The 25,645-nt window shown below is 41.5% G+C and overlaps 1 protein-coding gene across 1 annotated transcript; it reads left to right on the top strand.

Moving 5' to 3' along the window:
- The first annotated feature begins 507 nt into the window (after positions 1-507).
- ostm1 (osteoclastogenesis associated transmembrane protein 1) lies at positions 508-24,502 on the top strand. Its single transcript, XM_080193444.1, has 6 exons — positions 508-1,032; positions 8,087-8,201; positions 14,320-14,417; positions 18,869-18,994; positions 21,152-21,317; positions 23,076-24,502. Exons 1-6 carry the CDS (start codon positions 508-510, stop codon positions 23,147-23,149), a joined length of 1,104 nt encoding a protein of 367 aa, XP_080049570.1. The 3' UTR covers positions 23,150-24,502.
- The last annotated feature ends 1,143 nt before the right edge of the window (positions 24,503-25,645 follow it).

Raw genomic sequence — 25,645 nt, 5'->3', positions numbered from 1 at the left:
AACTCAAGTTAAATCAGGACAAAGTAAAAGAGGCAGCCCCCCAGAAGGAGGGGGAACAACCTGAACAAAATCAAAGTACAAAGGGAACTTGAAAACATCACATTAAAGTGTGATTATTAGGGTTGATAATGCACCCTAGCCCCTGCGGTGCCCAATGGGCACGTAAGGTGTCAATTGCACCGGTGGACATCGTATGCTTCCTCTCTAGGGACACCTGGCCGTGAACGTAGCTGCGGTAGAAGGGCAGGTAGTCAGGATGGACAGCCCCCCTCCATTGCCCGCTGCCTAGACCTGTAAATGGTGTGTTTCGCCAGGCCTAGGAGCAGTTGCACTGCAGTGTGGCGACTAGGGAATTTTCACAGTAACTTCATTGCCGTGTTAATGTAAGCCTGCCTGCGACACTACTAAGGAAACAACCAGAAGGGGGCAGTGTAACTATCCCACGTGATAGGCCAGGCCCTTCATGACGTTATGATCACTCGCGCCTCTGTCCTCTGGCGGCGGTAAATGCGCAGGCGCAGGCCGGAGTGGACTGGGCTGAGTGCACAGGCGCGGGCCATCTGGGTTGGGCTGAGTGCGCAGGCGCAGGCCGAGCCGGGCTCAAAGCGGTCAGAGATGATGATGGTGGCCAGTGTTTTGGGTGCGATCTTGTTGGGTTTATTTAGCGACGGCGCTCTGGGCTCCTCTTCTTCCGCTTGGGGCGACGGCCTGCTGGGGGATGCGGCTTTCCACAGGAACGATCACCTCTGGCCGGCTGGGTGGGACAAGTACCGGGCGGATGGGCCTCTGCCCCGCAGGGAGCGGGGAGCCGGCGGCTTGCCGCCTGACTGGCACAGCGCCGCCTCCTGGTGGATGACCTCGGGCCCCGAGCGGCTGGAGCTGAGCGAGAGCTGCCGGCAGCTACTGCAGGAGTTCGCCCGAAGTGGCGCCGCTCTGGTCGGCTGCGTGGCGAGAAACGCGCGGCCGGTGCGAATCTGTGAGGAATGCATCCCGCAGTTCAGCAGCTTTTGGGAGGCGTTCAGTAACATCTCAGTAGGTGCCTTGGGAGCGACTGGTTCATGGCCTCAAAGTTATACCAAGTGTCTCTCTCTCTGTTCTTTCTCACTAGTAACCTGTGTGTGTTGAACCGCATCCTCTCCTGCATGTTAATTTGTCCCGTCTTGTTCAATATGGTCACAGAAAGGATGTGTGTTATAGCCCAGCTTGCCTTCTCTGCTCCCATCTACTCCAGTCCTGATGTGATGGAGCCTTTTCATCCAAGATGCAAATATGCTCATCTTCAGTGGTAAAGAATGAAGGAGTAAACATTGTGGCTCATGTCATCAAGATACTGATTATTAGGACTATGTCTGAGGCTGGTACAGTTCAGTAAATATGTTTGCATTGACTGCTCAAGTAACTTGAGGAAACCTTCTGATCTTTGTTCTCAAATCCCCTCCCTTTCTCTAATATTCTTCAGCTGTACCACCATCTACTTTTCCAATACTGATGCCCTGTGTTGATTTTAATTGCTCCACAATTTGTGATCTTGTCTTTGGCTGCCTGGGCCTTTTTGGAATCCACTCACTAAATCTCTTCACTTCTCTAAGTTTCCTCATTCAAAATATTGAAATCCTCATCTGTGTGTTAGTTTCCTCTAAGCTTGACTCAACCCACCTCTTTGACTAAACTTTTGTTCACTTGTGCTAATTTCTCCTTTAGTTTACAGCAGTGAAACAGGCCCTTGCCCATCCTGTCCATGCTGCCCCCTTTTTTAAACCCTTAAGTTAGTCCCAATTGCCCATGTTTGGCACATATCCCTCTAATACCCATTTTACCCATGTAACTGTCTAAATGCTTTTTAAAAGACAATTATACCTACCTCTACTACTGTCTCTGGCACCTTGTTCCAGACACTCACCACCCTCTGAAAAATTTGCTTCTCTCAATCCTTTTGTATCTCTCCCCTCTCACCTTAAACCTATGTTGTCTAGTTTTAGATTCCCTTTAGACTGGGAAAAGGTATTGATTATCTAGCTGATCTATGCCCCTCCTTATTTTGTAGACCTCTATAAAATCACCCCTAAGCCTCCAACACTCCAGAGAAAAAGAGCCCCAGTCTATTCAGCCTCTCTTTATAACTCAAACCAACAAGTCCTGGTAGCATCCTAGTAAATCTTTTCTGTATTCTTTCTAGCTTAATATCGTTTTTATAATAGTGACCAGAATTGTACACAGTATTCCAAGTATGGTCTTACCAGTGTCTTGTACAGCTTCAACAAGGAGTCCCAACACCTGTATTCAGTGTTCGGACCAATGAAGCCTAGCATGCTGAATGCCTCCTCCACCACTTTGTCCACCTATGACTCCACTTTCAAGGAGCTATGAACATGTACCCCTAGACCTTTGTTCTGTAACTCCCCCCAACTCCCTACCATTAACTGAGTAAGTCCTACCCTGGGTTGGTCTACCAAAATGCATCATCTTGCATTTATCTAAATTAAATTCACCTGCCATTCATCAACACACTGGCCCAATTGATCAAGATCCTGTTGCAATCCTAAATAACCTTCTTCACTGTTCACTGTCCACTATGCCACCAATCTTTGTATCATCTGCAAACTTACTAACGATGCATACTAAATTCCCATCCAAATCATTAATATAAATGACAAATAACAGTGGACCCAGCACTGATCCCTGAGGCACACCACTGGTCACAGGCCTTCAGTTTGTGGTTCAGTGTCACCTTTTGTATTGCTCCTGTGAAGGAGTTTGATGCTTTATTCAATTAAAGGTGCTATCTAAAAGCATGATGTTGAAGTGGCACGCAAGTCAACTGCTTAAAAAATCTGTTGTTAATGAGGAACTTTACCAAATGTCTTCAGTAAGACATTTGATAAAGTTCCACATTAAAAAAATACGAATTCAGTTTGAAGCTATAGTGATTCAGGACCATATCTGGGTAAATGTAAGAAATTACCTTAAGGCTAAGGCAAAAAGGTACTCGTTAGAAGGGCATTACAGGGCTGGGAGAAGTACTGAGTCAGATTCTCCTGAACACATTTTGGCATTGTTGGTGTTTGTAATTTATTCAGTGATTTGGATTCAAATTCAATGTAAATCATTTCTATCACTTGAGAAAAAACTAGGAGGGATCAAAAGGAGGCAGCCCAAATGTGAACGATGGCGAAATTTATTGTGGGCTAGTGTAAACAACAACTTGCATCTATAATAATAGCATCTTCAGCATCATAAAGTGTGCAAAATGTTTTGTAGGAGCACCATTTAAACAGAATTTGACACAAGCCACCTGAAATAGTAAGATACAGTTGGGGACCAAAAGCTTGGTCAGAGATAGGTTTAAAGGAACATCTTAAATGGGGAGAGGGAGAGACTTAGAAAGGGAAAGTACTCCATAAAGAAGGAAATACCTGGCAATGTACAAAATTACTGAAGACCCAGTTGCAATGATTTCTTTGGTTAATCATTTGTAATGTGACAGCCAGTCTGCGCACAAGGTCACACAATATTGGTGAAAGAATAGAGACCTGAATGATTCAGGCTGGAACGAAATTTAGAGGTATATAGAGTGCCATGAAATAAATTAATTTAGAATACCGTTTTAAATTGGTGGATTAAATGTTGAAAGGTAAATAGCCTAACCAAATGCAAGTTGACTTCATGTTACACAGTAACTTAAACTTAAGTTTTGCTTTTTTTGAATTACAAAATCACATGTAGTGAATTCATATCCTATTCCAGGTGCAGGAAGAATAGAAAATAGTGTTCTGAATGTAGGTGTGACCAGGGGTGAGTGTGATGGCTTTCTCTCTCTCTTAGATTTTGTTTTCTGTTTTCTTCTGTTAACATAAGAACATAAATAGGAGCAGGAGTAGGCCATCTAGCCCTTTGAGCCTACCCTGCCATTCAATAAGATCATGGCTGATCTGAAGTGGATCAATTTCACTTTCCCACTTTCTCCCCATAACCCTTAATTCCCTTGTCTGTCAAAAACCTATCTACCCGTGACTTAAATATATTTAGCGAGGTAGCCTCCACCACTTCAACGGGCAGAGAATTCCAGAGATTCACCACCCTTTGAGTGAAGAAGTTCCTCTTCAACTTCGTTCTAAACTGTCCCCCCCCTTATCTTGAGACTGTGCCCTCTAGTCCTGCTGTCCTTTCTGAGCGGGAAGAATCTCTCTACCTCTACCCTATCCATCCCTTTCATTATCTTATACGTCTCTATAAGATCCCCCCTCATCCTTCTAAACTCCAACGAGTACAGACCCAGTCTATTTAGTCTCTCTTCATAGTCCAACCCCCTCATTTCTGGTATCAGCCTAGTGAACCTCCTCTGCACTCCCTCCAAGGCCAAAATATCCTTACGCAAGTGCGGCGACCAAAACTGCACACACTACTCCAGCTGCGGCCTCACCAGTACCCTGTACAGTTGCAGCAAGACCTCGCTGCTTTTATATTCTACCCCCTCACTATAAAGGCCAGCATTCCATTCGCCTTCTTGATCACCTGCTGCACCTGCAGACTGGGTTTTTGCGACTTATGCACAAGGACCCCCAAGTCCCTCTGCACCGTAGCATGCTGCAGCTTTTCGCCCTTTAAATAGTAATCCTCCTGCTATTATTTCTGCCAAAGTGGATAACCTCACACTTGCTAACATTGTACTCCATCTGCCAGGTCCTCGCCCACTCGCTCAGCCTATCCAGACCCCTCTGCAGACTTTCCACACCCACCGCACAATTTGCTTTTCCACTCATCTTTGTATCATCAGCAAATTTTGTCACCCTACACTCAGCCCCCTCCTCCAGATCATCTATATAAATGGTAAATAGCTGAGGCCCCAGCACCTATCCCTGCGGCACTCCACTAGTCACCAACCGCCAATCAGCCATTGATACCAACTCTCTGCCTCCTATTAGACAACCAATCCTCTATCCACACTAACACGTTACCCCCAACTCCATGCCCCCTAACCTTCTGAAGCAACCTTTTGTGCGGCACCTTATCAAAGGCCTTTTGAAAATTGAGAAACACCACAGCCACCGGTTCCCCTCTGTCTACCGCACTTGTCACATCCTCATACAAATCCAATAAATTCATCAAACATGACTTCCCCTTAACGAATCCGTGCTGCGCCTGCTCTAACAAACCATTCTTTTCTAGGTGCCTCGCTATTTCTTCTTTGACGGATTCAAGCATTTTCCAACTACAGGCATTAAACTAACCGGCCTATAATTCCCTGCCTTTTGCCTGCTACCTTTTTTAAACAGCGGCATAACATTAGCCGTTTTCCAATCTTCCGGCACTTCCCCGGAATCCAACGAAGTTTGGTAAATAATCACTAATGCATCTACTATCACCTCTGCCATTTCCTTCAGAACCCTGGGATGCATTCCATCTGGTCCTGGGGACTTGTCCACCATCAGTCTATCAAGCACTACCTCTCTAGTAACCAATTTGAAAGGAAATTTAAAGGAGGAAAAAAGCTTCTATTTTAAAAATTAAATAGAGTAATTGAGATAAATTGCAAGTAGCATGAGTTTTCAAACATGAGAGCTGATAATGTATTGATTAATTACAATCTAGAGTGCATTTTGCTGGCTAGTTTTCTGCTTATAGTGGATGCCAGTATGGAGTATAATAGCTGATATTGTTTGTTCTGATTGACCACATGACACTATTGACTAACTTCATAGCTCCTGACTGCTGTGCCTGAGAATTTGTGTACATATTTCTCTCTGTCCTGTGACTTTTCAATCTAAGCAAGCTTATCACTCTATTGACTGACTTCCATAATTATTGCTGTTATGTTCAGAGCATATTGATGCCTTGATGTACTGTATTGCAGGGTGGCCTTTAGTAGGTTCTATTTCTCCACATAGTTCCCTTTATCTGTCCTGTGGGGTGGTTCAGTAAAGTAGACGCGAGGGATGAGTAGTTTAATGGGGCCCGTTAGTAGCATGTATTGTTATGAAAACTTGTGGCTTTTGTCACCCAAACTCAGGCAAAATGTGCTGCAGCTGGAAAGCTAAGTAACCTATCTGTTAACATTTGAATAAACTCCAGTGTTTTCTTCTCAAGAAATTATCTGTATATTTAGGAGCGTCAGGTCTTTGGAGTATCTGTGGGCCTTGTGGGAATTACTTATCAGGTTAGCTCAATAGGCTGGACAGCTGGTTTATGATGCAGAGTGATAGCAACAGCAGCAGTTTAATTTGTGTACCAGCTGAGGTTATTCGTGTTGGCCCACCTTCTCAACCTCGCCTGAGGTGTGGTGATCCTCAGGTTACTGGTCACCAGTAGTCAGCTCTCCCCCTCCAAAGGGGAGAACATCCTCTCTCACCTATGTTGGTTCTAATTTTAAATGCTGTTCTTTCTTTCCTTGCCCCTCTCTCAGTGCCTTCCTGCACTTCACATTTTCACCGCCTGTTCCCCAAAAACAAGGATTCTATTTCTTCAACTCTAACCTCTTGTACAACTCCCCATTCTTTTTCCCAAAGTTGATTGCTATGCCTTCATTGTCCTGGAATTCCACCCTAAATCTCCAGTATCTTCACCGACTTTAGGACCGTTCTTAAAATCAATCCTAATTTTTTTTGACATTAAAAAAAAATTGCTTACACATCTGTGAAATTCCTTGGCGTGCTTTTCTATGTTAAAGGCCCTCCTGTACGAGGGTGTTGAGATGTGAGAGAAACTGTGTGTATTTCCTTGTTGCTGATGACTACAGTCTGACACTTGTGATACACTTTACTTTCAACCTTGATTTAGATGTTATCCAGGTTGGTGAAAGGTGGCTTTATTAGTAGAGGAATTACCAATGGAGCCAAACATAGGAATTGTCAGTTTCATTCCTGAGCTTTATGATGATAGATAGTCATTGATGAAGCAGTGAAGATACTTGGACTGTGAAAGTTCTCCTGAGAAGCTCCTTCACTAATGTTGACTGGCCTCAGAACAATACAAACATCTTGTTGTGTCAGGATGATTTCAGCTACTGATTCTCCTGCCCCAACTCCATTCACACAGTACTTGAGTTTCTTGATGCTCTAGTCGGTTAAATGCTACCTTCGTGGCAAGAGCAGGTTATAGGTTCTTTGTCATTTTGAAAATGATTTGAAAAACACATGAAATTGATGTAGCTCCATTTCTTAATGAAGCTGCTGCCAACAACAGCCCTGACTTTGGCAGTGCCTTGGGACATTTTTAATTGTGTTAAAGATGTTATGTAATTGCAAATTGTTGTTAAGTCAATTAGATGGTACTGTGGTTCAAAATATCACCTAGACGTTCCTTGATGTAGAAACTCTTTGTTCATGACTGTGGATCCACTCATATAACAATAGTACAATTGCAGCTGTTGAGCTGCCTGTAGTTAGCATGAAATTAAGTGCCAGGATGCATGGACAATGTGTGACTGCGATGAAAGGTCATCAGTCTGAAATATTAATGCTTTTACTGGAAATGCTGCCTGACTTGTTCAGGGTTTCCAGCATTTTTTGTTCTTTTGGATTACCAGCAGCTGCAGCAATTTGCTTCAGCTCAGACAATATGGGAAGTTCTTCGTTTTATATATAGTGCAAGTGTCCCATTTCACAAGGACAGGAAGTGAGGCTTGAGGTTTTACAGAGTATTCTGACTCTAGTTATATTTCTCTTTATGATTTTCATTTAGCAACAACAGTAAACCATATGACCAGTGGACATATGTAGTTTCAGTTAGGAAGCTATTTTGAGGAATACATGTTTTGCAATAAAAGCAGTAAGTACATTTGTGCTCCTTGCATTGCAGACGAGCCACTTGTTGTCTGCTGGCAATTTTTGGATTGTTTTGTATTTCATTGCATAAAAGCTGATTCATTCAAGAGTACTTTTAATGTTTACTGTGTCCTGCTACGTGTTAAGTGATGAATTCCTGTCTACCTTGCAGTATAGACATAAATAATGTTTTAATACTTGTTGCAAAACCTAAATAAGCTTTGTCTTGAATTCACCTCACTATTTATCTCATTATGTGTATGACTTAATATATATTCCATTGCTGCTGAATCTTTTTGTTAACGGTTATGTTCTGTCCTTTACAGAAGAGTTCAGGGAATGTCAGCTGTTCAAAGCAGATTTTGAGTTCAGACCGTTTGCAAATAGTCCAGCATATGCATGACTGTCTGCAATTCATCTGGACCAACTCCAAGTGTCAAGGTATGTCTGCTCATTTTGTGTTAAGATATACAAGGTTGATTTTTTTTTAACTTATAGCTATAAACTTATAGTTACGCTCATTTGCATCTCTTTTTAAAAATAATGTTAAATGCTTTTGGGTTGCACCATGTTCTATTAAGGATGTAGATTGAGACACAATTAAATAAATCCGGAATTAAAATCTGGTATGATTATGGTGGATTATTGGATTGTATAAAATTCTCCGATTTGCTAATGTCTTTTAGGGAACATGATCTGTCCTGGCCCTACATGTGGCTACACATTTGCAGAAATGTGGCTAGCTGTCCTCTAAGATGAAATTGATGCAACTGTTGTTGATACCACTCCAGTTTTGTTTAGCAGAACTATATTAATAAAACCAAATGAACTACCCAACATTGATTTAAGTAACAGATGTGACAAATGCACACCCAGTTCATTTAATCCTGGATTGACTTCCTCATTAATACCTAGAAACTTAGGTTAAAATTGGGAGATCTGTCCCACAAAATTAGTCAGATGTAATCATACTTGTAGAATCATTTGTTTCATCAATGCTACAGCTGCCTCTCATCAGTATCCCCCAACACTTCCTTTCTGACTGAAAAGACAAAGCTGATGGCGTACAGTGGGAGGAAATGACCATGGGAGTCTTCACCATTGATTCCAGACCTCGTGAAGTCTAATGGCATCAGGTCAGATTAGAAAAGAAATTTGCTGCTGATTGCCTCCTGCAAATGATGAATAATTACCCATCTACGTTGAACACTACTTTGAAGAAGCATGGAAGTTCGGAAGTCCATAGAATGGACTTTGAGGGAACTTCAGTGTTCATCAAGAGTGGCATGCAATCAATGCTATTGATCAAACTAGTGGATCGATCTCTCAGACTGGGTCTGCAGCAGGTGGACTAGAGTCATAAGTTTACAGCATGTCCATGCCGCTTTTTATTTTGTAAACCCCTAAGCTAATCCCATTTACCTGCATTTGGCCTATTTTCCTCTATACCCATCTTATCCATGTAACTAGCTAAATGCTTTTTAAAAGACAAAATTGTACCCGCCTCTACTACTACCTCTGGCAGCTTGTTCCAGACACTTTTCACCCTTTGTGTGGAAAAAAATTGCCCCTCTGGACACTTGTGTATCTCTCCCATCTCAGCTTAAACCTATGCCGTCTAGTTTTAGACTCCCCTACCTTTGGGAAAAGATAGAACATAGAACATGACAGCACAAACAGGCCCTTCAGCCCACAAGTTGCGCCGATCAGATCCCTACCTACCAGGCCTATCTATAATCCTCAATCCCATTAAATCCCATGTAGTCCTCAATATTGATGAGATATCGATTATCTAGCTGATCTGTGCCTCTCATTATTTTATAGACCTCTATAAGATCACCCCTCAGCCTTCTATGCTCCAGAGGAAAAAGTCCCAGTCTATCCAGCCTTGCCGTATAACTCAAACCATCAAGTCCGGTAGCACCCTAGTAAACTTTTTCTGCATTGTTTCTAGTTTAATATCCTTTCTATAATAGGGTGACCAGAACTGAACACAGTATTCCAAGTGTGGCCTTACCAATGTCTTGTACAACTTCAAGATGTCCCAACTCCTGTATTCAACGTTCTGACCAATGAAACCAAGCATGCCGAATGCCTCCTTCGCTACTCTGTCCATCTGTGACTCCACTTTCAATGAGCTATGAACATGTACCCCTAGATCTCACTGTTCTGTAACTCTCTCCAGTGCCCTACCACTAACTGAGTAAGTCCTGGTTCAGTTCCACAAAATGCATCACCTCGCATTTGTCTAAATTAAATTCCATCTGCCATTCGTCAGCCCACTGGCCCAATTGATCAAGATCTTGTTGCAATTGGAGATGACGTTCTTCACTGTCCACTATGCCACCAATCATGGTGTCATCTGCAAACTTACTAACCATGCCCCCTATGTTCTCATCCAAATCATTAATAGAAATGACAAATAACAGAGGACCCAACACTGATCCTTGAGGTACACCGTTGGTCATAGGCCTCCAGTTTGAAAAGCAACTCTCTACAATCACTCTGTAGCTTCTGTTAAGAAGCCAATTTTGTATCCATTTAGATACCTCGCCCTAGATCCTGTGGGATGTAACTTAGAGCAACAACCTACCATGCGGTACCTTGTCAAAGGCCTTGCTGTAGTGCATGTAGACAACTGCACTGCCCTCATCTACCTTCTTGGTTACCCCTTCAAAAAACTCAATCGAATTTGTGAGACATGATTTTCCACTCTCAAAGCCATGCTGGCTGTCCAGAATCAGTCCTTGCAAGTCTAAATGCCTGTAGATCCTGTCTCTGAAAATACCTTCCAACAACTTACTCACCACAGATGTGAGGCTAACTGGCCTGTAGTTCCCAGGCTTCTCCCTGCATCCCTTTTTAAACAAAGGCACATTATTTGCCACTCTCCAATCTTCGGGCACCTCACCCGTGACTATCGATGATTCAACTATCTCGACCAGGGGATCTGCAATTTCCTCCCTAGCCTCCACGATGTCCTGGGATACACTTCATTAGGTCCTGGGGATTTATCTACCTTGATGTGCTTTAAGACTTCCAGCACCACTTCTGTAATATGTACACTCAAGACATCGCCATTTATTTTTCCAAGTTCCCTAATGTCCATGCCTTTCTCAACAGTAAATACTGACGTGAAATATTCATTTAGGATCTCGCCCATCTTTTGTGGCTCTGCACATAAATGACCTTGTTGATCCTTGAGAGGCCCTATTCTGACCCTTGTTACTCTTTTACTCCATGTATTTGCAGAAGCTTTTTGGATTCCCCTTACCTTATCTGCCAAAACAACCTTTTTGTCCTCCTGATTTCTCTCTCAACTCTACTCCTACACCCACTATACCCTTCAAGGGATTCACTTGATCCCAGCTACCTATACGTGTCATGTGCCTCTTTCTTCTTCTTGACCAGAACCTCAATATCCCAGGGTTCCCAACTTCTGCCAGCCTTGCCCTTCACTCCAAGAGGAATCTGTTGGGCTCCAGCCCGTCACCTATGCAGACACGCAACGCCTTCAAGCGCCTCCTTTACCAGGCTCAGTTGGTAACATGCTGGCTTCTGAGTCATAGGGCCGTAGTTTCAATATCCACTACAGAAAATCAAAGCTGACATTCTGGTGCCTTACTGAGAGTTCTGGATGTTGGAAGTGCCATCTTTCACATGAGATGTTAAATCGAAGGCCTTTTTGCACTCTCAAGTAGTTGTAAAAGATCTCAGCAGTCTTTCAAAGAAGAACAGGAGAGCTATCCCTGATGTCCTGACCAATACTTTTTCCTTAAAAGAGGCCAAGAGGAATGTGTTTTCCCTGAACCCTGGTGAACACATTTTTGAAAGCCTGCCACTTACCAGACATCCCTTTGCCTTCCTACAGACTCCCCCAATTAACTTTTGAAAGTTCTTGCCTGATATCATCAAAATTGGCCTTGCCCCAATTTAGAATTTTAATTTTTTACCAGACCTGTCATTCACCATAGCTATCGTAAAACTAATAGAATTATGGTCACTGGTCCCAAAGTGATGCCTTATTAACACTTCTGTCACCTGCACTTCCTTATTTCCGAAGAGGAGGTCAAGTTTTGCCCCCCTCTTTAGTCAGGCCATCTGCATACTGAATGAGAAATCCCTCCTGAATACACTCAACAAATTTCTCTCCATCCAACCCTCTAATACGATGGCTGTCCCATTCAGTGTTGGGAAAGTTAAAATCTCCAACTATAACCACCCAATTTTTCATTGGAGCTATCTGTAATCTCCTTACATATTTGCTGTTCAATTTCCTGCTGACTATTTGGGGGCCTATTGGACAACCCTATCAAAGTGATTTCCCGCTTTTCTTCTCAGTTCTACCCATATAGATTCAGTGGGCGAACCCTCTGATATATCCCATCTCAGTAAGGCAGTGATGTTTTACCTCATCAAAAGTTCAACTCCCCCCTCCTCTCTTACCTCCTGTTCCTTCTATTTTATAACATCTGTACCGTAGAACATTGAGCTGCCAAGAGAACTGCAGGAGGGGGAAAACCCATTACCCCATTCTCACCCTGATACAGTCATAGCAGATATACCTTTGTATCAGTCACTGATGGTATCAGTGTCCACTACACAATTCTGGTGGAATAAGAGTCCTATCTTCACACTGAACCCTTTGTTGTGTTGTGTCGCACCACCACCAGTTAAATGGGGTAGATCAGAATGGATGTAACAGTGCAAATGGGGAGTTCATGAAGCGATGTGGACCATCATGGCAGAATTGTGTTCCAGCACAATCTGTAACTTTATAGCTCAGCATATCTCTCACTCCTCCAGCATCATAGCCAAACTGATACAATAAGAAAAGAAGAGTAAATTAGGAGCAGCATCAAATGTACCTAAAAGTTAAGTGTCAATCTGGTGAAGCTACAACAGGAGTACTTGTATACTGAACAGCAGAAGCAGCATGCTACAGACAGATCAAAGCAATCACAAACCAATGGATCAGATCTGAACCAATCCTGTCACATCCAGTTGTAAATGGTGGGGAACAATTAAACAACTAATCGTTTTAATATCCCCATCCTCAGGATGGCAGAGCCCAGCATGTTGGTGCAAAAGATGAGGTTAAAGCACTTGCTACCATTTTCAGCCTGAAGTACTGAATGTATGAAATATCTCAGTCTCTTCCTGAGACCCTCAGGAGCACAAGATGCCAATGTTAAATCAATTCAATTTGCTCCTCGTGATATCAACAGCTGAATACACTGGATAAAAGAAAGACCTGGCCATAGTGCTGAACATTTGTGCTCCAGAATTAGCTGCGTCTTTAGTCATGTTGTTTCAGTACAGCAACAACACTAGAGTCTATCTGACAAATAGAAAATTGCCCAAATATATCCTGTCTGGGAAAAAAGGACAATTCAACTTGATGAATTTGCCTCCCCGTTGGTTCACTTCAGGCATCAGCAAAGCGACGAAAAGACTTAACGACAGTGCTATCAGGCTACACTAACAAAGCAATGAACTGCTCAGCAATGCTCCATTTGGATACTGCTTCAGCTCTCATTAAAGTCTTGGTCCAAAAGTGGAGCAAAGAGCTGAATTCCGATCTGGTATACCATTTAAGGAACTGTGGCAACACAAATCAATAGAAATACAGGCAAAACTCAGTGGCTGAAACCGCGAAGGCATTAATTTAACCTGGTGTTGAGCGACGTCTTGGTTGTCACCATTGATCAATAACTTAATTAGCCTAGTCACACAAATGTGGCTATAAGATCCAGTCAGAGGCTGGATATTCTGTGGCAAGTGACTCACCTGACTCCCCTATCGACAAGGTACGTGATGGAATGCTGTCTACTTGCCTGGTTAAATACAGCTCCAACAACATTCAAGAAGCTTGGTGCCATCCAGGAAAAGTCAGCTCATTTAATTGGCACATCATTCACCACCTTAAATACTTACTACCGCCACCATTGGTGCACTTGTCTGCACTGTGCATCAACTACAGGATCTCCTCCTCAAGGCTGCTTCAACACCACCTTCCAAACCCACTACCTCTACCACCTAGAATGACAAGGGCAGCTTGACCATGAGAACAACATCACCCGTAAGAAACCTCAAAGCCACACACCATTCTGACTTGTGAATATATTCCTCCTTTTTCACTGCTGGGTCAAAGTCCTGGAGCCTCTTCCCTAAAGCACAGTGGGTTTACTCTCACCCAAATAGACTTTAGCGATTCAGGAAGGTGAGTTACCCACCACCACCTCGAGGGCAATAAATGCTAATGTTGTTGGTGAACCCCACATCTAGTGAATGAATATTGGAAAAAATTGTGTATGCTAATAATTTTAGTTAAACTTTCATGGAGGGGTGACAGTGGTCAGATTGTTCATAAATTTGAAGAAAACTTTGATTCTGGATTATTTTACAGCCTGGGCATTGCTTTATTTTTTAACTTTGTCATGTTTTTTGATACAAAAGTATTAAATGTTTTAAATATTCTCTGCAATTTTAATCTAGATATATCAGTGCTCAGCTGTTTATATTTACTAACCTCTTGTGTCTCTCTTTCCTTCAACAGCCTGTTTAAATAGTAACACAACAGCACCATCAATGGACACTTTAATCTTTATGAAGATGCTGAACGATTCTCGGAATTGCTTTGACCATTACTCTTTGGTAACTTGCTTCTCAATCACATTTTGCTGCGCATGTATCAGAAGAGGTTGGGAATGAAAAGAATGTATCAGCAATCCTATTTTACAGTAAATTTCCATGCTTTCAAAACACAAAAATCAATTAAAATTTTGGAACCCAATATCACTAACTTGCCTTATTCTTAGGGCAAGATTTTGCATTTAGTATGTTGACATTACAGCGTTCAGGCTTCGTTTTTCTTTCTGGAGCCTATTCTTCCATTGCATTTCCATTTCTGTTCTCCATTCCCAATGCTATGTATATACATTTGTTAGAAGCTTTGTAATGCCACTTGTGTGATGCTATCAAGATAATGCCTTGAGCATTGCTAATGTGCCCGCTTCCACCGCCTCCACTCAGTGTGTTCCATCCTCTGTATGGAAAAACTTTCCCTTCATGTCACCCCTAGATTTTCTCCTCCTCACCTTGAGCCTGTGCCCTCTGGGGAGAAAAGGCCTGACTATCCACCCTATCTATGCCTCGCTTAATTTTATAGACCTGTGTCTTTCCAGTGAAAACAATCCAAGTTTATCTAGCCTCTAACAGTTTTTAGAAGACACTTGTGCTGTTTGTGTCAATGTCAAATGTAATCTATGTCATTAAAAATCTATTTCATTCAACACGATCAAGCAGAGATTAGCGCTCAAATATTCAAAGTTAATTATAATGTATTTCCCAATGTGCAGGGAAGAATGATCTTGTTTAGGAAGAAAGTTTGGATTTCTTATTAGTTATAGAAAAAAGGAAACAAAATTATCCAAAATGGGCACCAATGCAATTGATAGCTATTGATTTAATGGGCTTGTTGAATAACACAAGCATCTTTAGTGTGATACCTGGATCACTGAAAATGTAGAAGAAATGCAACTCAAGGACTGTTAGAAATAGTAGCATTACACAAGATAATTGTGGATGATGAAGGCTGTTTGACCCCATCTTAATTCAGTCATACACAGCAAACCTGACATCCACACCCCCCTCGAGCCTGCCCCGCCATTCAATAAGATCATGGCTGATCTGTCGTGGCTCAGTTCCACATTCCCGCCCTCACCCCATAACCCTTAATCCCCTTGCCTATCAAAAACCTATCAACCCGTGTCTTAAAAATATTGAGCGAGGCAGCCTCCACCACTTCAACGGGCAGAGAATTCCACAGATTCACCACCCTTTGAGTGAAGAAGTTCCTCCTCAACTCCGTTCTAAACCGCCCCCCCCCCCCTTTACCTTGAGGCTGTGCCCTCTAGTCCTACTGTCCTTTCTGAGCGGGAAGAGCCTCTCCACCTCTATCCTATCCATCCCATTCAACATCTTGTATGTCTCAATGAGATCTCCCCTCATTCTTCTAAACTCTAACGAGTACAAGCCTAGTTTATTCAGCCTCTCCTCATAGTTCAACCCCCTCAACTCCGGAATCAGCCTAGTAAACCTCCTCTGCACTCCCTCCAAGGCCAAAATATCCTTGCGTAAGTGCAGCGACCAAAACTGCACACAGTACTCCAGCTGCGGCTTCACCAGTGCCCTATACAGCTGCAGCAAGACCTCCTACTTTTATATTCAATCCCCCTCGCTATGAAGGCCAGCATCCCATTAGCCTTCCTGACCACCTGCAAGCTGGGTTTTTGTGACTCATGCACAAGGACCCTGAGGTCCCTCTGCACCGTCGCATGCTGCAGTTTTTCGCCACGTATGTAATAGTCCTTCCTACCATTATTCCTACCAAAGTGGACAACCTCACATTTGCCAACATTAAATTCCATTTGCCAGTTCCTGGCCCATTCGCCCAGCCTATCTAGATCCTTCTGCAGACTCTCCACACCCTCCGCACAATTTGCCGTTCCACCAATCTTGGTGTCATCAGCAAATTTCGACACCATACACTCGGTTCCCTCCTCCAGATCATCTATATAAATGGTAAATAGCTGAGGCCCCAGCACCGACCCCTGGGGCACTCCACTAGTCACCAACCGCCAATCCAAATAGCACCCATTGACCCCCACTCTCTGCCTCCTATTTGACAGCCAATCCTCTATCCACGCTAACACCCTACCCCCAACTCCATGCCCCCTGACCTTCTGTAATAACCTCTTGTGAGGCACCTTGTCAAACACCTTCTGAAAATCAAGAAACACCACATCCACCGGCTCTCCTCTATCCACCGCCCTAGACACATCCTCATAGAACTCCAATAAACTCGTCAGACACGACTTCCCCTTAACGAAACCGTGCTGCGTCTGCTCTACCAAACAATTCTCCTCAAAATGCCTCGCTATTTTCTCCTTGATCACGGATTCTAACATTTTTCCTACAACAGACGTTAAACTAACCGGCCTATAATTCCCTGCCTTTTGCCTGCCACCCTCCTTAAACAACGGCGTAACATTAGCCGTTTTCCAATCTTCCGGCGCTTCCCCGGAATCCAGCGACATTTGGAAAATAATCACCAAGGCATCCACTATCACCTCCGCCATTTTCAGAACCCTTGGATGCATTCCATCTGGTCCTGGGGACTTGTCCACAATCAGTCCCTCCAGTCTGTCGAGCAGACTGGAGGGACTGATTGCACCTCACAATCACTGCACCTCAAGTAATCCCAAATTTGTGAAATGCATAACTAATAATGCAAGCCCTTATGAAATAAAACTGTTCAGAACTACATTATATAAATATTCATTACAATAGCATCTACAATTTTTTAATTTTTCCCCATACAGTAGCACCTGAACTTGTGCAGTCATAAGCCAGAGATTCCACATTCATTTGAAAGGAATTTATTACCTCTGACATTAATAATGTTTTTCTGGCTCAGTTAGCTTTGTTGATGGGTATACACAGTTCTCTCTCCTCCTTTGATCCAGCCCACCCCTCCCAGCCCCAATCGTGCCATCTTTCTTGACCTGATTCCAATCGTGGCCTCTTTTCATTCTTCCAGTGAAGTAATAACTTCTGGAATATATTTCATTCAGGAAGGACTTAATACCATTTCAGGCAGGCAGCACTTTGAGTCCGTATAATCCACCTGTCCACAGTATTCCTGGTGCATTACGAGTAAAACTGAATTCCATTTATTGATGGAAGCCTGTCTCATCTTTGCAATTTAAGGTTGCTGTTTCCACCACCTGTGTTAGTAATCTGTTCCATGTATTTAACACCTTTTCGGTTAACAAATTCCGCCTAAATTTTCTGTTTCTTGTTTTCCTTAATCTGATAACATGGTCCCTTCTGCTTAAATTCTGTATACAGCAAGAAAGCTTGGCTAGATCTAATCTTTACAAATTGTAGACACTTTTAGCATATCCCCATTCAGTCTTATTTTTGCTATGGAGAAGAGATCCAGGATGGTTGATCTTTCCTTGTGTCGTTCTCGCGTCTTAGAATTCTGCTGTTCTCTAACTGATTATGAAATAGAGATGCCAAAATTACATTCAGGTTCAAGAAGCGCCTGTGTATTAGTACTTCAATACACTGGGTCAAGAAGCACCTGTATATTATATCTACTAATACTATCTCCAAGCCGCTTAAGTTTTTGCAGTAATACAAAAGTAAAATACTGCAGATGCTGGAAACGTAAAAAAAAGAGACGAAATGCTAAGGTCAGATAGCGTTGGGTCAATTTTGGAATGATTTTTATCACATCTGAAAAAAGATAAAAATGTAAAATTTACTAGCCTGTATTTCCTGTGAAAAGTCACTTCTACCTTAAATATTAATGCTGTTTTTCTCTGATAGATGCAGCCTGATCTAAGCATTTCCAGCATTTTTTTGTTTTTAAATTTGCATTTACACAGTTTAGGCCTGTTCTCCCATATGCTTTCTATTCATAGAACTAATTGTCACACACCTTGTTCAACCGAGTGGTCAGCAGCATACCTCTTGGTGTATTTTGATATCCGAGATGTCTAACGACTAATTTCAACAGCACTGATTCTTCTACTTCCCTGGTGTTGCTGACACAGTTACCACTACTTTGGCCACCTTGACATATCTAAAGGTATTCCATATCCCTTAATGTTCTTTTCCTTGGGAAGAAGGTGGGATCAGGCTATTGAGTTGGGTGATCAGTCATGACCATAATGAATGGTGGAGCAGGCTCGAAAGGCCAAATGGCCTACTCCTTTTCTGTGTTCCCATTATTGCGATTGAGCTATGATTCTGATGTTCCCACTACATTGTAATTCTCTACTAACATAACATATTCTACCTCCAGCGTTGTATTTTTAATGCTCTTAGCGTGTTTGAGAAACAAACAAGCTGTTTCCATAATGTCTACACGTTCTATATCTCTCATTCATGTAAGCCCTATACCCTGTTTTACTACCTTCTACCTTGTCTCAAGTATCATTAGATATCTCGAATACAAGATGCATTATCTTGAATGTATTTATGACCTGTTGTGCTACAAGTGAAATATAATGATTTGCATTTTTGTTTTGTAGAAACACCAAGGTCATGGCAACCGTTCTGATCTTTGCACTAAGTGTAAAGCTTCTTACAATAATTTAACTGAATGGTACAACAAGATATCAGTTGAGCAGACCACGTGTATAGATATCGATGATGCAGTAAGTACATTTAAAGCTATGCAATACGCATCCTCTCAGCAGTGCTGTCAAACTTCAGTAGAAATCTAAACCTACTTTGATGCAAGGGCCATTGACAATATTTGGTTCTTAATCTAGAGCTTTTTTCAGCAAGTTGGAACTAACCGAGCAAATAACATTTGTGTGCTAAAAAGGCATGGGGAAGATTTAACTGACTAAATGGAGATAAATGTTTAACCTAAAGGCCTTCATAGAAGCATAACTTTGTGGTGAACAAGGTTAGGAACCAACCTAAAGTAAAGTTTAAAGTTTATTTATTCGTCACAAGTAAGGCTTACATTAACATTGCAATGAAGTTACTGTGAAATTTCTCTTTATATGTTTAGGAAGTACAGACAAGATGGAGGAAGTAGTTGGGATATCCCTTATGATCAAGGATGTGATGAGATCAGTATTGAAGAAGAATCTTGGCTCAGAAGAGCAGGAAGTAGAATCAGTAAGGGTAGAGATGAGAAATAAAGGTAGCATGACACTGGGAGTTGCTTACTGGCTTCATAATAGTAATTATGCCATTGGACTGAGTTTTAATCAAGAAGTTAGTGGAGTGCAGGAACATTGATCTTCATATAGACTGGGTAAATCAAATTGGCCAAAGTGATTTGGAGACAAGTTCATATAGTGCACTTGAGATAGTTTCTGTAAACTAAATGGTTTCTCGAGCTTGCTGTGTTATTAGGTAAGATGGTAGATCTTCCGTATCGATTTCTCTTTTCTGACCGCTATATCCTTTCATTCACTTACAGTTCAAATATCTGTCAACTCTCTCCAATGTGCCCCAGCATGGATCAAACATTACCTCACCTCAGTCCATAATAGTTGATGACTTATCTATTCCCCTTAGTTCTAGTCTCTCTCCAACCAGAGGAATCAGGCTCTCACCATCTACCCTTTTAAGCTCCCTCATTTTATGCATGTAAAAAAACCATCTCTCATCCTTCTAAACTACAGAGAACATTGTCCCATTTATAGGCAATCCTTCCTTATAGGGCAATCCTCTAATTTCAATCTAGTGAATCTTAGTTGCATCCCCTCTAAGGTAAGTCTCTAATTCCTTAGAGGTACCAAATTCAATGTCATATTCCAGGTATGTTTTTATCAGACCTCTGTATGGTTGCAGCTAGACTTCATGTTCTTGTGCTCTTACAGTAAAGGTCAACATATTATTAGTCATCTTAATGTGCAGTTACCCATATTGAAAGTGGTCCTTTGGTTCCAGCATCCTTTGGTAAAAATGTTGAGATGCTGTATTCAAGGTGTTATACAATCATTTCTGCTTTCAAGTCCAACTCTACTTTGTATCAGCTTTAGAAAATTGTAAGAACCTGGTAAAGGAAAATGTATCACACTTTCTAGAGGTCTCAATTAATGGAAGCGTTCAAGCCTGTGGGTCAGATGATTGTAGGTTAAAGATTGATATTCTAGTACAGTTCTAAAGAAATGTTGCATGTTAAATTTGTTCAGTTTGAGGGAGAGGATAGTTTATTGACATATTGGCAATGTTGCATTTATTGACTGCCCCTTGTTACTTTTAATCATATATGCCTTATTAGGCCAGTACAGTGAGCAGTTGAATTGACAAAATAATGCAAGACTGGTTCTTTGATTAGATTGAGTTCCAATTTCCATTCAAAGCATATTAACCAATTGGGTTTCAGTGACGCTAGACAGATCTCCATATTCTGCATCTGCTAATCTACATTATTAGATGTTGCAATCCTTTTGGAGAAGACATTACACCAAGATCCTGTCTGTCTGTTTTGGAAATTCAGATGAGCATTAAAGATCCATCACAGTGAAGAACTGGGAATTCACCCCAGTGTTCAGAACACTCCTGCTCAGACTATCTAGTAACTCCTCATTGCTATTTGTGTGGAAAATGGGGTCATGGGGGTTGCATTATTATCTTCTAATCTGTGCCACTTTTATTTACATATGGAATCACTGCACTTCAGAAATTATTATTTGTATCTGTGGAATTTTGAGTCATTTGACTTGATCAGTAAATGTATAAAATGTTTCATTATTAAGTACTTTGAAAAGCTACCCATATGATCATTTACAAAATGTAATTTAGACACAATTTGACCTCGCGTTCTTTTGTGTTTCGATGCTTTTCAGATGAACTTGACGAGGCAGCTGTGGAGCAAAACCTATAACTGCACTGTCCCCTGTAGCGACACTGTTCCAGTCATTGCAGTATCAACATTTCTTCTTTTTCTACCTGTTATCTTCTATCTCAGCAGCTACCTTCACTCTGAGCAGAAGAAAATGAAGCTAATGGAGCGTGAGTACCTGGTTTTCTCGTTGCACTTTTAGATCAGTAAATGAGACAGTTATCAGATGATCATAGAATCATAGGAATCCCACAGTGCAGGAGGCCATTCGGCCCATCGAGCCTGCATCAACAACAATCACTCTCAAGCCCTATCCCTGTAACCCTTTTATTTATCTCAACCTAACCTGCACATCTTTGGAATATAGGAGGAAACCAGAGCACCTGGAGGAAACCCATACAGGCAGTGTTCCAAGGGCAGAAATGAACCTGGATCCCTGGCGCTGTGAGGCAGCAGTGCTAACACTTTGCCACTGTGCTGCTAACTGCTCGAAAATGTTTACTTGAACTAGAATAGTTGACTCAGTCCACAAATGAGTGTTATGTTTTACATGCCCTGAGAGCATTTTCTCATCCGGATAAAGTAAAATTGGGGTAGGCGTGGAGATTGGCAGGATACTTGCGTAGATAATGAAGGGTCAATTAAGCTTGTTACCAAGACAGTTGACACTAGTAATATGCTGCCTACGCCATAAGTCGTTTGGCATGGACAATTGTATGGGAGTGAGCAGCTTTTTTCATAAATAGCCTTTTCAAAGGGTGGCAGGGGGGGTGGGGGGAGGGGGAAGTTCTGTCCATAGGGGCTGCCCTTTGCTGATCTGAGGGCGGCCCCCTTAGATGGAGCCCATCCTTCCTAACTGCTTGCAGCCATACTCCCATCCCATCTCTCCCTGCCCAGGACCCGAGACATAAAAAATAGAATCCCTACAGTGCAGAAGGAGGCCATTCGACCCATCAAGTCTGCACTGACCACAATCCCACCCAGGCCCTGTTCCCACATATTTACCCTGCCAATCCCCTGACACTAGGGTCAATCAACCTAACCCACACATCTTTGGATTGTGGAAGGAAACCGGAGCACCTGGAAGAAATCCATGCAGACATGGGGAGAACATGCAAACTCTGCACAGACAGTGACCCAGGGCTGGAATTGAACCCAGGTCCCTGGCATTGTATGGCAGCAGTTCTAACCACTATGCCACCCATCTATCTGTTTCTGGGAATCCTTGGGCCTTCCCCTCCTCTTGAAATCCCAGCTGTGCCCACTAATATATTCTTGGCGCTGTCAAGCCTGATGGTGCCACTGGCCAATCATATTGACAGGCAGCTCCTGAGGATGGGACTGTGTGGAGTGGAATTCCTACTCCTGTTTAACCTGTTCGAAGAGAACTGTGAATACTCAGTAACTGAGTATATTCGAAGGTGCAATTGATATATTTTTGAGCAGTAAAGGAATCAAGATATTGGTATAGGATGGGAAAGTGAAGTTGAGATGGACAATCAGTTATGATTTAATTGAATGACGAAGAGGCTGATAGGGCCATATACACCTGTTCTTGCTCCTACTTAACGTGTGAAATGTGGGGTGGTATGGTGGCACTGCGGTTAGCACTGCTGCCCCACAGTGCCAGGGACCTGGTTTGATTCCCGGCTTGGGTCACTGTCTGTGTGGAGTTTGCATATTCTTCCAGCGTCTGTTTCCTTCAGGTGCTCTAGTTTCTTCCCACTGTCCAAAAATGTGCACGTTAGGTGGATTGGTCATGCTAAATCCTTCCTTGGTATACCCAAACAGGTGCCGGAGTGTGTCAAGTGTGTTCACAGTAACTTAATTGCAGTGTTCATGTAAGCCTACTTGTGACATTAATAAATAAACTTTACTTTTACAATTAAAATAATGCTACACTAATTTTTTTTAATATCTACCTGTAGCAAAACGCTTGAAGACTTGCAGCAGTGCAGCACATGTTGAAGACAGACCTTCCCGAACTTCTCCCATTATATAAGAAAAACAAATGACCAGAATCGTCATGTGGTGCAGAGATCAAAAGATGAAGCAATGTTGGTGTTAAGAATGTGGATTTTGCACAATGCATCTTGATGCCTTGTAATTTAAACAGTGTTTAAGAAATTATGTCTGCTGAAAATTTGCACATTGGAAAAATGTTCAGATCATTTTTTTATGCCTGTACTTGCATCTTGTCAATATTCAGGCAAGTGAGCAGCTTCAGGTTGAATTCAAACTATATCAAGACTGCTAAAACTATTCACTTTTCTAGCTCATTATTGCCATTTTTTATTTTGCCTCCTGTCGTAAGTTTAATTCTGTTATTAAGGAAAGATTTCGCACGTGAACCTAATTTTGTGAACTGCCCCAAGTTTGGGTAGACCCCAACTTTAGATTTAATATACAGCTGTAATGTTTACATGTAAAGATAAAAAGAGACAGCATTAAGTGAATTGCAAGTTTTTTAAAATTGAACAATTTTGATTTTTTTTCTGTTGTTGATTAATTGATAACTTAGAATGGAGCTTTCTGGAACACAGCTGAATTATAGCACACTGGACGTTGTCCTAGGAAAGGCCTTTTCCTGGTTTGATGCTGCCTTTATATTTTAACCCTGCTGATATCAAGTGATGCACTAATTTTTCAATGTGTGGTAGATCTGTAGTTGCCTGTGATATTTTTTAATTCAGCATTTAATTTGCTGATTTATTTTTATATTTTGACAGTGTACAGCAATCTGGCATTTAAGTATGTAAATAACATGGTAAAGGTAAAATTCAGAAAATTTCTTTAAATTAAAACCAAAATAGAACAGAAGTTCAACAGGTTAAGAGCACATTTCGCATTTGTGATAAGATATTCTTCTCACACCCACTGTTAAATCCATGCCATGGATAGAGATCTCCATAAAATCCCTGAGATATTTTGAGATACAATTGAATGCTGTGATTGTGGAGGTTGGAGAATTTCTATGGAAGGCCTTGTGAGCAGATCTTTCAAATAGCTTGCCTCACTTATTTATCTTGTGTTCTTGCATTAAGTGCTTGTCTGAAGATTATATGTTTGGAATTGTAAAATGGATCAGTTGGGAGCTTGCTTTGGGGACACATTGTTTTTGTTTCTGTTTACTATATTTGTGGTTTTTGGATCACTTTTTTTAAGTAAAAATGATGCATTCCATTTCCCCTTTTTTAGTTCACCTGCTGACTTGTGAATGATGTGACATTTGTGTCATTTTCTCCCATTATTTAAGTAATCTTCAACATGTAACCTTTAGTTCTTGTGGTTAAAACTTATGGATTGAAGCAACCAAATATATTACATTTTCAATTAAAATCTTTGGGTAATATTATGAGTTTGTTTTGCTTATTAAATGCACAGAAGTTGGTCTGATGTTTCAAAATAGGACTAAATTCAAAAAAAAATCATGCTGTTAAGTGCTGAGAATGCTAGTGAGATTGACGTTTCCGGTCAGGTCCTGATCTGCCTTTGTGTTCATTGCTAACAGTTTCAAACTTATTTCAGACATTGCAGCGTAGAAGGAGGCTGTTAAACTGCCAGTGATGTCAGTAATTGACCATAGCTGTCCAACCTCAGTACAGAACACGGTTCAGTTTAATATCCATTTTGTGTGTGTGAATCCACATATCCCATTAGAGGTCTGAGCTGGTATTGGTCCATTCATTCCTTTGAACAGATGAGGGAACAGCACTGATTTTAAAATTAATTTCTTCTATTGAACAGAACTTAAGAAATTTAACATGACAAACAAAAAACGCAAACTTTGGAGACTGGTTTTTAAGCAAGCCAGTCACTGTACTATAATGGACTGAACTAGATCTCAAAAACAAACTGAAAACTGAACACACACTTCTATATTTCAATTCTGATCTCGTTATTGAAAATGTTTTTCACGGTCTCTTTCCATCTAGAAAACACAATTCTTGCAGCTGCTGCTGTTTGCCTGAATTGTGTACTCTTCGGGAACGCAGTCAATTTTCAGCTAACCTTTAGTCTCCTGGATTTTAAAATGTAGTCAAGTTAGCAGTTTTTTTAAGCTTGCAGAGTTCATTGAAGAAGCAGAAATATCTTAATGAAGTCTTTGCATAGACTGAAACAAACAAGGTTAAGCATACATAGGATCTCTCATCTGGATAATTATATAATTCAATTTTGAAGATATTAGCAAATGTTTAACCATATATCCTCACTTTATAAACTAAAATGCAGATGCATTATTTGAGATAATTTATAAATGCTAGTAAACAAGTTTTGTAAAAGCTTTGTTCATGTATTAAAACCTTGAACAAATACCAAAGTTTACCATTTATATAGATGATCTAGAGGAGGGAACCGAGTGTAGGGTGTTGAAATTTGCTGATGACACCAAGATTGGTGGAACGGCAAATTGTGCGGAGGGTGTGGAGAGTCTACAGAAGGATCTAGATAGGCTGGGCGAATGGGCCAGGAAATGGCAAATGGAATTTAATGTTGG

Source organism: Carcharhinus amblyrhynchos, chromosome 7 (assembly GCF_965287045.1).
Source record: "Carcharhinus amblyrhynchos chromosome 7, sCarAmb.v2.hapA, whole genome shotgun sequence".
NCBI classification, from domain to species: domain Eukaryota; kingdom Metazoa; phylum Chordata; class Chondrichthyes; order Carcharhiniformes; family Carcharhinidae; genus Carcharhinus; species Carcharhinus amblyrhynchos.
Note: the sequence above shows the minus strand (reverse complement) of the source record. Positions and strands in the feature narration are given on the sequence as shown.